Genomic DNA, 14,720 nt, shown 5'->3' with positions numbered 1-14,720 from the left:
CCTTCCCAGCTGTTTTCACGTGCCCAGCTTGCCGGCCCGTGGCCCTGGCAAAAACAGACCTGTGGAAACTGGTTCCTTTAGCACCCCAGTGAGCGAGTGGGTCAGGAAGTAAAGCAGGGGCACCCAGTGCAGAGCTGTGTGTGGATGTCTTAAGCACAGGTTGCAAACAAGTAGCAAAGGCACTCTGGGTGGGGGGAAGGAGGGGCTGCTGTGCCATCTGTGAAAGAAATCAGGTTCTGGGCCCTAGTTCTTCCGACAGAGCCCAGCCTGCCCCCGTGTCCACCTGCCAAGCCAGCCCCATCAAACTCTGGCTCTTAAAAAGTGAAATAAATTCAAGGCCAGGTTTGCTTTCCTGCCTGGAGTCAGCCAAACCACCCACTCCCACCTTCTCGCTGGGAGCAGGGGTAAGGAGAAACCACACAGAAATTTCACAGAGGTGGCCACATGGCCCCAGCCAAGAAACACACCTCCAGGGTAAAAGCCTGGCTCTGCCCACCCTGCCCAAAGATGGAGGTCTGCAAGAGTGAGGAGTGCCCCCTGCAGGCGACTGTCTCTCCCCTCCCTGTCCCCCTCTGCATGTGCCCCCCTCTCTGTCTCTTTGTGGGGTATCTCTCTTCATCTCTGGAACTGCAGGTGAGCAGAAGGATCTTTCCTGGTTTCTACCTTCCGTTGTTGAGATTTGAATGAACTGGAAATACTTTTAGAATTTAATTTTCGAGGAAAAGGGCCCAGATCTACAGGATTAGGGAAATGGGGTTGAGGATTAAAGCAATGAGGCCCACATGCTGGGGAAAGCATAGTTTGTGTGGGCCTGCCAAGGGGCAGGAGCACTCCCCCTCACTAGGTTAGCACCTGATAGGTTGGCAAAGGGAGGGACACCTGTCAGGGAAGCTTTGCTCCCTTTTTCCCTCCTGTGTCCGTTTGCTGGGGCTGCCATAACCAAGCAGCGCACCAGGGCGGCTTGGACCAACAGAAATGTATTCCCTCACATTTCTAGAAGCCAGAAGTCCAAACTCAGGGTGTCAGCAGAGCCACACTGGCTTTCAAACCTGTAGGGGAAGATCCTTCCTTGCCCCTTCCTAGCTTCTGGTGGTGGCTAGTGATCTCGGGCCTTCCTCACTGCAGCCTTCATCCTCATGTGGCATTCACCCTGTGTCTCTGTCTCCACATGGCCATCTTACAAGGATGGCAGTAGATCTGGGGCCCACCCTACTCCAGTATAACCTCATCAGAAACGACATCTGCAAGGACCTTATTTCCAAATAAGGTCACATTCTGAGGTGCTGGGGGTTAAGACTTCCAGATACCTTTTTGAGGGGACACAATTCAACCCATAACATGTCTTGTGAGTGATAATTTTGGAAGTTTCACCTACCTCTTCATCAGATGCTTTGCTCATCTTGATGCATTATCCGATCACAAAAAGAGCAAAGACTGGCAGAGCTGGCCGGGCAGGAGACTAAGACGGCCCCACAGCTCACTGGGTGCCCCTGGAGTTTCCTTGACAACCCCCAGCCAAGGTTTCCAGGGAGGGCAGAGGAGACTTTAGTCTCCTTCCCTCCCTCTGTCTACTCCATGAGCAACCCAACCCCTAAGAGCCATCTGCATCCCACTTTCATGCAACTCTAAGACTTTGGGGACAGCCAGAGTAACTCCTTTCAGGAAAATAGGCAACACTATGGTTTCAGAACCTTAAAAACCTACTGTCCGTCCAGCTCTGAAGAAATCGCTTTTCCTGAACTTCCAGGGTCCCTCCTAGAAAAAAGAAATACATCATTTTGCTCCACCCCAAGAGCTCAGACCGAAGAACCTTTTGTAGAAAACATGACATGGTGAGCACCTGGGTGGCTCAGTCAGTTAAGTGCCCAACTTTGGCTCAGCGCATGACCTCACGGTTCCTTAGTTTGAACCCTGAATTGGGCTCTCTGCTGTCAGCACAGAGCCTGCTTTGATCCTCTGTCCCCCACTCTTTCTGCCCCTCCCCTGCTTGTTCTTTCTCTCAAAATAAATTTAAAAACTTAAAAAAAAAAGAAAAGAAAATGTGACATGGTTTTCAGGTTGTAGAGGAAAGGAGGTTAAGTAAGATTCCAGAAATCCACTTCCTATTAGTTTAGTTTTATAGCTAAATCCCAAATCGGAGGAATCTGTAAAACAGAGAGAGGCCTGGAATTCTGGGCCCGAAGCTGGAACGTATGTTTGTGAATGGGGTGTAAATCCCTGACCAGGGGGCTGGGCCACAGAGGGAGTAAGTAAGTGCCTGCAGCTCATTTAGTCAGCATTTGTCTCCCACGTGCCCCTTCCTAAACTCCCCTGGCCCCTTCTCATCTGCTCAGCTTTATCTATCCTGGCTTAGTTTGCAGGCCTAATCCTGGGGTGTGGCCAGGGTTGGGCAGAGGATGCAGGAAGTTTGAGGTTTGTATCTAAGAGCTGTAGCTCTCCAGGTCCTCCCACCCCATCCCCTTATCTGGAAGAAGCTGGAGGGAACAATGGCATCTCTGAGAAAGGTCAAGGAGGCTAAGTGTGGAAGTCATCTAGAACTGAAGCTAACACATTCTGAGTCTTTTCTATGTACTAGGTCTCCTCCTAAGCCTTTTACTTATATAATCTTCTTTTATTCCCCACAACCAACCTGGAGGTAAATGATATTACCCTAGTCCATAGATGTGGAAACTGAGACACAGAATTTAACTAATTTTCCTAAGATCGAATACCTAGGAAGTGGCAGACTCAGACTTCATTCCCAAGAAACTCGGCTGCAGATCCTGATCTTGGCCACTTTGTCCTATTCCTGTTCAAGGTAGAGAGGCTTTCCTGGAGTAGGAAGTCACTCAAAGGGGGGTGTTTGTTATGCCCTTTATCCCTTTGTCTACAAACCACTCCCTGGAGAAGAGGGGAAGGAAGACAGCTGGGGGAATTTAAAGTCTATCCCGGGGGAAAACACTTCCAGCTGGGGGGAATGGTGAGGGGGCATTGCTGGTGAGAACTCCCCAGAGCTAACGCAGCCATCCTCAGCCAGGGGAGGTGGAATTCTGCCCAGAGATAGGGGTCTAGATGAAATGACCTCTCGGGCTCCTGAGGGTCTTCCTGCTCAGGACCCCAAGGCTTCAAGTATCCAGAGTGCTGCCTCGGACCTCCATCCAGAGAGAAACCTGACTAATTATATCCCCCCAACATTCTTTTCTGCCACTCCAACCCCACCCAACACTCCTTATCCCCTGGCTCCCCTTCTTCCCCACCCCACACACCCCCAAAGCTGCTCCTGCCCTCTGGGCTTTGAGGGGCAGCGGTGTGAGATCAATCCAGATGATTGCGAGGACAACGACTGTGAGAACAATGCCACCTGTGTGGACGGGGTCAACAACTACGTGTGCGTCTGCCCTCCTAACTACACGGGTAAGGTCCCCTGGTGCCTGTGCATGGTGGCGGGCCAGGTGTCATGCACTAAGGAATGCTGTTATCTTAGTTTTCAGGGCCTGCACCCACTCCCCTGTGGACAGAGATGTGAATCCCCAAAACCTGGTGCTGTGCCATGACGGGCTTCCCAGAGGCCCTCTCTGTTTGCTTGTCCACCCTCACCACCTACCCCAACCCTGCACGTCTCTGGCTCCTCCCTACTTTGAGACAGGTTCCCAGGGCAAGTTTGCTGTCCATTCCATTAGCCTTCCCCTCCTCCGGGAACTGGAGACCCAGTGGCGATTGAAGCTAGTGAGAGGGGCTTGCATTACATTTAATCTTCATTCAGTTCTAGTCTGCTTTCTCTAGAAATTTACTTTCCAGACACTTTCCGGCTAGGAACTGGAGACACAAAAATGACCAAGACAAAGTCCCCTCTGATCAGAAGGCTCATTGTCAAGTAGAGGGAGACATGTATTCAGTAGAACGAGACTATAACACCTGGAAGCCTGGGGGGTCGTGGGGTCACAGAGGATGAACCTAACCCAGCTGGGGAATAAAAGAAGGCTCCCCACAGGTTACTCCTCGGGATAATCATCCTACCCACCCACCCCCAAAACACAGCACCTTTATTTCCTATATTAACAGCTCCTAATGAGGACAGTTAAATATACCACTAGATTATGAAGCAAAATGCACCTCAGTGGTGCAAGCACAACCTCCTTTGTTATAGGATCCACCTAAAGTGGCATATCCCAAATTGGAATTCCATGAGTTCTTTGAGGAAAAGGCTCCATAAACAAAAAGTTGGGGAAACGCTGTATGTAATACTACCTCTCTTCCACGTGATACAAATGAGCCTATTAGAGGTTTTCACAATTCCTGTTTGAAACAATGCTATTTAACTTCTTTTAACCCAGTAAGTTTCAAATTTATTTTAAGTCAGAACTTCCCTCCTACCCTACCCCCAAACTCCTTCCCAACCCCGGACATCCTGTGTTGCAAGAAACATATTTTAGGAAATACCAACCTAAGGTGAGGATGAAAATAAGGACCATGCAACCCAGGGACTGCCACACCCTACCCTGCTGGCACCTGGCATGATGTCAAGAGTGAGGTAGGGGATGGGATATACAGATGCTGATTAGAAGCCTACAGAGAAGGAAGCCAGCTAGCCCCCATTGCTCCTCAGGGTCCTGTGGCTGACACAGACCTCAAGCCCATTAGCCAGGTATTCCCCAAGCACATTCTTGGGACTGTGGTGGAGCGTGCCAAGACCAACTGAGAAAACCACCTGCTCTGCTTACTCCTCGCCTCTTGGGGTCCCAGAGAAGGCTTTACGCTTGGGGAAAGTGCAGGGAAGTCTGCTGAAGGTCTACTTCCCTTACCCCTTATATCTTCCATCTTTGCAGAGAAGAGTTGTAGCCAAGAGTTAAAGTAGCAAGAGGCAACACTTATTATGCTCCTACTGTATACAGGGCACTGAATTAACTAACAGGGATACCAAGAAGTCTAAAGTATACCCTCCAGCCACAAAGGGCATCTGGTCTACCTAAGATGAGAGGAGGGGTCATGTAGGGCCAAATCATTGGTCCGGGAGAATCTGCTCACTGCCAGAAGAGAGACAGTAAAAATCCCAGCAGTTAAAAAAAGAAGGCAAAGGGACTCAGAATAGGCTTTGGGGCAAATGGGCAGTGGAAGGGGGACTGAGGACACACTTGTTGAGGTGGTTTCCTGCCCCAGTGGAATAGCCTAGCCTGTGTCTGCAGGTGACTAAAGTGCACCTCTGCCCAAGAATGGGTTGTCATGGTTTTCTCTGTCCCAGAAAACGTTGCCAGTCCCACACAAACACCTGTGTGCCTCTCTGGGTGTCTCCAGGAAGTAAGGAAGAGGAAAAGGCTTATAAAGAACACAGTGCCCTCTGTGGTCTTGAGAGGCTGGCAAAATGAGGACAGGGTCGGGGTGGGCTTGTCCCCACCACAGCAGAGAACAGACTCTGGAGCTGTGGATGTCATTCATCTTCTCCCCAGGCACCCTCAGGACCTTCCTCTGCCCTGTCCCTGCAGCCTTCTCTGCCCCTATTCCCACCCTGACCTCTGAGAGAAATTCCATGGGTGAAGCTTTCCTCCTTTATATCACTGTCCACCTGGCCAGGTGGAATTTAAGGGAACCCAAAGCTCAGGGGTGCATCTGCCACTGCCCTCACCCCTGCCATCCTGTCTCACTTCCCTCCACATTCCCAAAACACATCTCCAATGGAGTGAGCTTTGGGGAGCTTGGACATGCAAGGACCTCCCTGGGTATATATGACCCGTTCTTCATTTCTTGGCACGATGAATTTCAAAGGGAGTGTATTCAGAGACCTAAACATTAAATTCCTTTCATATTTTCTTCTTTGAGAAAATTCAGGGTGCTTACTTATCTACAGCAGGTGCACTGTGCTGCTAAGCCATATCCATTCCTCCAGGAAGCCTCTGGGCTTCCACAGAGTTTATCCCTGTGGTCACACATCTCTATGTTACAGTCACCTACTGATTTATAGATCTCCCCCACTAGGCTAGGGGGAAGACAAGACCTGGTCACTGTTGTGTCCCTAGTACCCATCACAGTGTCTACGACACAAGAGGTGCTTAGTAAATTGATGGGGAATGAAAAAAACAACTAAACACAGCCCAAAGTCAGGGGCTGATGTCCTACAGTTTTAGCTGCAGCAGCTCCTTAATGGTCAGGTGAAACAGCCCAATGATGGTGCTATGACAGTGACCAGGGAAAATCCCAGAACCTTCCCATTGTTACCACTAGGGAGACTGAAAAAGAGGTACAGCAGAAAGGATACATCGAGAGAGCAAATGCAGGGTGCCTGAGATCCATGACCTCCCGACAGGGGGCTGGTTGAACCTGACCTTCTAGTCAGGGTATCCCCCAGGTCCTCCCAGGTGCCTGAGCTTTCTACCCACCCCCACCAGGTGAGCTGTGCGACGAGGTGATTGACCACTGCGTGCCTGGGATGAACCTCTGTCAGCATGAGGCCAAGTGCATCTCCCTGGACAAAGGATTCAGGTGAGGCTTGGCTTTGTGTCCCCAGCAGCACAGGCTCCTGAGGACTCTGCCTCAAATTGGTCCCTTTCCATTCTCCTCCTTCCCTCTCCCGATCTCTCTATTACTTGTACATTACCATGTGCTTCTCTGTGTCTCTGGCTAGTCATAGTCTAATTCTCTGTATCACTGTCTCTATGCACATGCCTCTGTCTCTTTGTGATTATCTCTCTTTGTAAGTCTCTATCTCTCTCTGTGTGTTGATAGATATATAGAAATAAAGATATCCCTCTTTCCTTTATACCTCTCCTTCCTACTCTCCCCACTTCTGCCCCTACCCCCACACACCAGCATAGCTTTCCTTTCCAGAGCTAATATGGTAGAACAATCCCACTGATGAAGCTGAGTCCAAAGGTTAGTTGGTCACCTTCCTTGTGTGCATCCTTCCCAGTGTTGTGCCCTCTTTGGCTCCAGCAAGTTTGCGAGTTTATGCATCTGTGTATGTTAGGGGGTCGGGGAGAGTGAGCACTGACTCCGTTCAGCAGCCATAGCCATTTGTGGAGCTGTCTCTGTGGTAAGCAGCAGAGCCTGTAGCAGCTAAGGGATTCTAGGAACAATTCTAAGGGTGGAAAAAGAATTTGCCTCAGGAGAAGGCACCAGTTCCAGAGCCTGAGACTCAAACAACACCTCTGGGAAATCACTCCTGGGCCCTGTGAAATCACTCCTACTTCTTCCCTCCATTCTCCTTCATGAAAGCATGTGCCATTGCCTCTTCTAGAGAAAACCCTGAGACCCTTGAGTCCTGGGATTTTCTGATATCAGTAGGGACATCCCAGGGAGCCAAAATAGTCTCCCCTAAACACTCTCCCAAAGCTGCTTTGCACACACAATTGCTTCCCCTCATCTCCAACAGGCTCAGTCCAACACTGAAGGGTGGGTGGAAGCTTCTAGCACCAGAGAGTTTGGGGGAGCAGGCAAAGACCAGATGGGCCTTCAGCAAAGATACCTGAAGTGACTCTACAGAGTCACCCTAAAGATGAGGGATGTGGGTCTGAAGCTCGATGCCTATGCTGAGAAGTCTTTAATGAGAATCCTGACCAGCATTTCATCCAGTAGCCTCTTCAGCCTCTGAGGGATGAAGCTCATGGTCTGGGTCTAAAATGTCTCCAGGATCTGTCATCAGTTTGAGTCTGTCTAGCTTTCAGTCATAAGGCAGAGAGTTCCCAGATTCCGGGGTTTTTGAGACTATGATGCTATACTGCAAAACTTAGCACTTTATGGAAAACAAGGATTTTAGAAAGCTTGAGACTAATGACATCATAAAGTCACAGAATCTTAGGACTCTTAGATTCATAAATCTCTAAGACTTGAACTTGAGAACTCTTAGGATCCTAGAATCTAAGAATGATGGGTCCTAGTTGTTGTCCCCTGGTGAGCCAATGCTTCAGTCCTCAAATTCTCATTGTGGTGAGTGTAGTGGGTACTATAAGAGGTTTTTGATTCCCTCCCTTTCAAGGCCCTTGACATGGACTTGGGGGTGGCGGGGGGGGGGGGGGGTGGGATTTGACACAAAACAAATGTTTAGAAATTTCTGGAGCCCTCAACTCTGGCTCTGAGTACTGCCGGGGTGTTGAGGAGGGGAGGGAAGAACCTGCTGAAGCAAAGAGAAGCCCTCCACATACTTTAGGAGGTGAGCTGTGACATTAACATCAAAGGATGGGTGAGATTTGAATGAGCTGAGAAAGGGAGGGAGGGCCCCACCAGTGGGAGAAGAATCTAGAGTAGGTGCAGGTGAGAGGGGGACATGAGCATGTCTTGTCTGGTGTTTTCCTTTCCTATTTTGACATCTCAAGTCTGGAGTTCATCACCAGGGAAAATGCAAGAGGCATGTTAGGGGCTCTGGTTTTGCTGAGAACAAAGGAAACTTCGGTGTTTCCATGCATGAACCGTCATTCAAATCTTCCTTATCTGCCCTGGTCCCCTCTGAGAGGGGTTAGGTGGGCTCTTAGGCAGTTGAGCTACTAGAGTATAAGTAAGGGTGAGGGATTGGGTGGGGATCCCAACCCCATTTTCCCACTCCCAGATTTGACTTCAACTCAGGGCTGCTCTTTAACTGAAGGAAGAGGCGAAGAGGGGGAGAAGAGATGCATGGAACACAAACTTGAACCCAAAGCACAGCAGGCTGCACTGACCAGCAGCATGCTTTGGGCGTGCCTACGAGGGGCAACAATAGTGACCAGGCATCTGAGCTGTGAAGAAGTGGTAGAGTATCCATAGCTGGAAAGGTGATCAGTGGCATTGTTCAAGCTCAGAGGATGCTGGCCTGACAGAGCACAGTGAGCATGAAAACTGGTCAGAAGTGGTCCAGGGTATAGGTCTGGGGTCGGGGTGCGAGGAGCTTGGGACCAGAGACATAAGCAGGGCCAGAGATCATGATCCTCTGGTACTTCTCCCTAGAAACCTCACTCTACTTGAGTTCTAGGGGAATACAGAAAAGGATACAGAATAGAAAGAATATAGAATGTAGAAGGAAACCAGTCTTGCTTTCATATTCTTGAGAGAATGTATTTATGCACAGTGTCTCCTAGAATCCTGAAGAGGTCTACAGGCCAGCTCAATAATGTGAATTTTGTTTTATTAAAATACATTTAGGTAAAAAAATTCCTTCTCCCAATGAAACATTTCCTAATTTTATCCCCCTCATCTCCCCTCCCCTCTCATCACCTACATCCCAAGGCAGGCTGCAGGGACAGTAACAAGAGACAGTCAGTTGGTGCAACCTTTGCCCAAGTTTGAAGATGTTTATCCTTGAAGATTTCCTTATGTATGTTTTAATGAGGCTGCAACGCAACATAACAGATAAAACTGTATAACTATCCGTGATATAAACACTGAAATCATAATATACCAAAACCCTGACAATAATGAAGAACACTCCCATGAACACTGAAAGTGACAATGACAAAAACACAGATCACGATGATTAACATGCACTGAAGACTTACTCTGTGTCAGGCACACTGGCCTATCTCCTGTAATGCTCCACAATCTTAGGCTGTAGAAACAGCGGTCTGCTTTCTGGATAGGGGCTGAGGCACGGCGAGGTGAAGCAAGCTCCCTGTGCACGCACACACAGAAACAGCTGGGGCTGCAAGCCAATCCCGACCTGACTCTGGAGACTCCCAAAGTCCTGGAACCAAGCACATCACTTGGTTACACCCCCTTGTCCAGAATCAATAGGTCATATATATAACAAAATCGTATAAGCCTTATACTTTCGAGGAAAGGTAAGGGGAGAACATTTGAGAACACCAGGGAAGGCAGGTTGTACCAGCAGACGCTTCTCTTTAGCAGATGAAGAAATGTAGGGTAGATCCTTGCTTTGGGAGGGAGGTGCAGGAACCAGCAGCATCACAGGGCAGCTTGTTGGGAGTGCTAATTCCCAGACCCCACCCAAACTCCCAGATCAGAAGCTATAAGTTCACAGAATGCCCAGGGGCTTTGTTTGAAAAGCAAGGGTGTGAAGAGGGCTATAGCATTGACAGTCTCCACACCTCCATTGCTCCTTCTGCGTATCTGTGTCTGCGAGGAACCAGGTCTTCCCTGATTCCTCATGAAGACCTCCTCAGCCACCTTGACTCCATGCCTAACAGGCTAGATTTTACCCTGCAAGCATTGAGCAGCAATTGTTGCCTTGGAGAGGCTCATAAGGCTTGAGTTGCTCTGCAGGTACCTAGAATTCAGGAGACACAAAGACAAATGCCTACAGGGGCCAGGCTTACCACTAGCAGAGTGTATTGACCACATGCCCTGACAAAGCCTTGCCCAATCTGTTTCTTTAATTTTTTTTAATGTTTATTTATTGTTGAAAATCAGAGTCAGAGCGTGAGCAGGGGAGCAGCGAGAGAGGGAGAAGGAGACACAGAATCTGAAGCAGGCTCCAGGCTCTGAGCTATCAGCACGGAGCCCGATGCGGGGCTCCAACTCTCAAACTGCGAGATCATGACCTAAGCCGAAGTTGGACACTTAACCGACTGAGCCACCCAGGTGCCCCCAATCTGTTTTTTTAAAAGACTAGGGTGGAGGGGCGCCTGGGTGGCTCAGTCGGTTGAGCGTCTGACTTCGGCTCAGGTCATGATCTCATGGTCCGTGAATTCCAGCCCCGCGTCGGGCTCTGTGCTGATGGCTCAGAGCCTGGAGCCTGTTTCAGATTCTCTGTCTCCCTCTCTCTCTGACCCTCCCCCGTTCATGCTCTGTCTCTCTCTGTCTCAAAAATAAATAAACGTAAATAAATAAATAAATAAATAAATAAATAAATAAATAAATAAAAGACTAGGGTGGAGTGTGGGCTCTGACATGAAAGTTCACACCTTCTGGTGCAGCAGTAGGTCACGTATTTCAAATTTACCCTTCAAATAAGTAAAGGTGAGGGGCGCCTGGGTGGCTCAGTCGGTTAAGCGTCCGACCTCACCTCAGGTCACAATCTCACAGTTCATGAGTTCAAGCCCCATGCTTGCTCTGAGCTTGCTGACAGCTCAGAGCCTGGAGCCTGCTTCGGATTCTGTGTCTCCCTCTCTCTCTGCGCCCCCCCCCCCCCACCCCGCTTGTACTGTCTCTCTTTCTCTCTCTCTTTCAAAAAAAAAAAGTAAACATTAAAAAAAATAAGTAAAGGTGAACAGGTCAGATCTTAGCAGGTATCAGTTCTGAATGCAGGCTCAGTAAGTCCTCTGATTCTAGAACTTGTCCTTCTCCAGGGATACCCCACCCCCCAAGTGTCTACCTAGCCATGAATCCACAGCACAAACTATGCTCTGCCAACCAACCCCAGCAATGCCAGGATCCACTTATGATTCCACTCTATCCACAACTGCAGGGAGAGGAGCAAGGCGGGGGAGGAGCAAGGAGAGGGGGGAGGGAGGACCATCCCTTTGTCCCAATGCTTCCCCTGTCAGTCTCCTCTGTCCCATGTGTATTCAGAGGTCTTCATCCCTCTCCATCTTGGCCACCTGTCCCACCTTCCTCCTCTGCCTCTGCTGTAGTTATTATTTCTATTCTGGCCAGTAGAATTCAGTGGGTGGGCCCAGAGAGGTGCGCAGGCTCCAGCCTGCAGGAGGCAGAAGAGCCAGGAAGTGTTTGTGTCTACCTGTGCCCATAGGTAACACGGTGCCTTCAGGTCTGTTTCTTGCTGGAACTTTGGCACAGTGTCACCCAGGTGGAGGAGCCCAGGGATGCGTGTTCCGGGCTCATGCTCAGGGAGGCCCCACGTGAGGTGCACCTCTCGGGTGTGCACCTGGGCCAGCAGGGCCGGTGGGGGCAGAGAGAGGGTGCTGCAGCTCCCATCCTCTTCCCTGAGGAGCAGCACATCAGCAGCCCCACCACCCACTCCTGAAAACAGGAGTCACCACATGAAGCAAGCAAACGTCAACTTGCAGGGACCCAGAGCCCATGGATGGCCAGTGAAACCAACTGTGGGCCAGGCTTTGGGGAGTCCTCAAGAGTTGAGAGGGACTTAGGAACATGGGTAGACAGAGACGACACAGGGCCACCTAGAAACCAGCCTGGCACATGGACAGCCTTGCTCTGCTGTGTTCCAGGTGTGACTGTCCCCCTGGCTACAGCGGGAAGCTCTGCGAGGTGGACAATGATGACTGCGTGAACCACAGGTGCCGCCACGGGGCCCAGTGCGTGGATGCAGTCAACAGCTACACATGCATCTGCCCCCAGGGCTTCAGGTATGGTGGAGGGGCCCCTCGGGAAGGGGCCTGCAGGCTGGGGACTGGTGAGCTAAGGCAGGCTCACCCATGCCCAGGTAGCCGTAGCCCTGGGCCTCCTGAGTTTCCTTGGAAGGTCAGTCCTTCCTTGTCAAAGACCAGATGTTGTCAACCCTGTGTTATAGACAGAAGAGCCATCCAGGGCACCCATGTGGAAGTTGGACTTAGGGTCCAGCTCACAAAATGTCAAGCTTGGGCATGATTCCTTCTAATGGAAGATGCTACCATCTTGGAGCTCAGCTTACAGGATAGGGGTAGCCACATGGCCACACTGGCAGGAATCTTATTTTTAGGCTGGAGAACAAAAACCTTGTGCCCTAATGGTAAAAAATGAGGCAAATAGGAGAGCTTGGGGTTAGTCACTGGAATCACTGAAGCCAGAAGAGAAGGAGGGGATGGGAAGCACTGGCCAGGGGGTCAGGAGAGGTCCATGGGGTATATACAAGGAGAAACTGGGTTCCAGCCCTCACACCTACACTGCCTGGAAGGGAAGGGTGTAGGGGGCACTGGAGGGGGAGGCAAGGACCAGACCTGAAGTGGCGGGGGAGGGGGCGGCCTGGGGACAATTCCATGTACATCAGTACTTGCTGCATGACATAAATCCAACTATGCAAATGAGCCTTGGTCATAGACTCTGAGAAGGAACCACTCTGCAAAGGCCAGTTTTTCCAAAGCCTGATTGAGACCATGTTGAGGCTTGGGAACATATAAATTCCTGAGGCCCACCCCAGAGCTACTAAATTAGAATGGGGGTGGAAAGAAGGGGCTAGAAATCTGCACTTTTTTTTTTAATGTTTTTAAATTGTGGTAAGATATACATAACATGAGATTTACCATCTTAACCATTTTTCCATGTACGGTTCAGAGGCATTGAGTGCACTTCCATTATTGTGCGGCCAATACCACCATCCATCTCCAGAACTTTTTTAATCTTGCAAAACTGAAACTCTGTCTCCATTAAACACTAACTCCCCATTCCCCCTCCCTATGGCCCCTGGCAGCCACCATTCTACTTTCTGACCCTATAAATTTGACTGCTCTAAGTGCCTCATAAAAGTGGAGCCACACAGTATTTGTGTTTTTGTGACTGCTTTATTTCACTTGGCATAATGTCCTCAGGGTTCATCCATGTCGTAACAGGTGTCAGAATGTCCTCCCTTTTTAAGGCTGAATAATATCCCATCGTATGCATGTGCCACATTTTGTGTATCCACTCATCTATGGATGGATGAGAATCTGGGCTTTTAACAAATTCATCCAGATGTTTCTGATGACACTGAAACTTGGGGGCCAGCACTCTCATGCAACCCTATTATTTTAAAAATGGGGAAACTGGGGCTTAGAGAAGGAAAAGGCTTGCCCCAGTTGGTGGTAGGACTGGAACAAGTCCCAGTTACCATCTTTCTTCCCTCTCTCTGCTGGTGGCTCTTTGGCCCAAATAACTATGATTGTCTCCCCACACTGTTCTTTCCTCATCCCTCCTCCATCCCTCCTCTCCCCTCCCCACAGCGGGCTCCTCTGTGAGCACCCCCCACCCATGGTCCTGCTTCAGACCAGTCCCTGTGACCAGTATGAGTGCCAGAACGGGGCCCAGTGCATCGTGGTACAGCAGGAGCCGACCTGTCGCTGCCCCCCAGGCTTCGCCGGCCCGAGGTGCGAGAAACTCATCACTGTCAACTTTGTGGGCAAAGACTCCTACGTGGAACTAGCCTCCGCCAAGGTCCGGCCCCAGGCCAACATCTCCCTGCAGGTGCGCCCCGCCCCTATGTGCCCCCCAAGCTCCAGTTGTTCTGAGAACAGCTGTTGTTCTACAGACAACTCTTGACTGGCTTTCACTGCTAATAGCAGTCCCCACGTGCAGCCTTTTCCATTCATTTATCTAGAAAATAGTCACTCAAATATTATATGTCAGACACTGTGCTAACAATGGGGATTCAGTGATGGACAAGACAGAGCCCCTTGCCCAGGGGAAGTTGACAAGCAGAGGGACCAGTGGTAACTCTGGGTGTTGTGGGAGCACATAGGTGGGACGGAGCTCCCTCTCCCGCTGAAAAGAATGGGATAGGCTCCCCAGAGGCAGTGGTAACTAAACTGAGATCTCAAGGATGAGTAGGAGTTTGCCTGGAGAAGGATAGAAGAATGAGGGGCTGGCAGAGCAGGATGAAGAGGGGATGCCATCTAGCCTGAGACATCAGCATGTACAAAGGCCCGGAGGCACAAACAAGCAGGGCCTTTTTCAGGGAATGAAAAACCACTTAGTAGGAACCAAATTCTTTTCCAGCTAACTTCTTTCAGGTTCCTTACCTGTGGACCTGAGCAAATTTATTCCAAAATGCATTTCTGGGTGACCCAAATGCAACTGGGAAGGGTGGCGCAAGGATGGTATATGGCTGAGAAAGAGCAGGCTCTGGCCCCTAGGCATTCTGGGGAGGAAGACCCCAGAGACACAGCTAGAGGATGCAGCCCAGTGAGTGGCCCCTGCCACATGGCACTAACTACGGCCCTGCTCTCCTTCTGCTC

At 50.1% G+C, this 14,720-nt stretch overlaps 1 protein-coding gene across 2 annotated transcripts in view; it reads left to right on the top strand.

The window, feature by feature from the left end:
* SLIT3 (slit guidance ligand 3) overlaps positions 1–14,720 on the top strand; it is a 599,210-nt gene that overhangs the window by 566,653 nt on the left and 17,837 nt on the right. For both annotated transcript variants that reach the window (XM_058722970.1, XM_058722980.1), the window contains exons 28-31: positions 3,254–3,393; positions 6,360–6,453; positions 12,024–12,161; positions 13,710–13,950. In XM_058722970.1, the coding sequence (XP_058578953.1) occupies positions 3,254–3,393; positions 6,360–6,453; positions 12,024–12,161; positions 13,710–13,950 (613 nt within the window). The remainder of the gene's footprint in view (positions 1–3,253; positions 3,394–6,359; positions 6,454–12,023; positions 12,162–13,709; positions 13,951–14,720) is intronic.

This window comes from Neofelis nebulosa, chromosome 1 (genome assembly GCF_028018385.1).
Source record: "Neofelis nebulosa isolate mNeoNeb1 chromosome 1, mNeoNeb1.pri, whole genome shotgun sequence".
Lineage (NCBI taxonomy): Eukaryota > Metazoa > Chordata > Mammalia > Carnivora > Felidae > Neofelis > Neofelis nebulosa.
The sequence above is the reverse complement of the archived record's forward strand: the minus strand, read 5'-3'. Positions and strand labels throughout refer to the sequence as shown.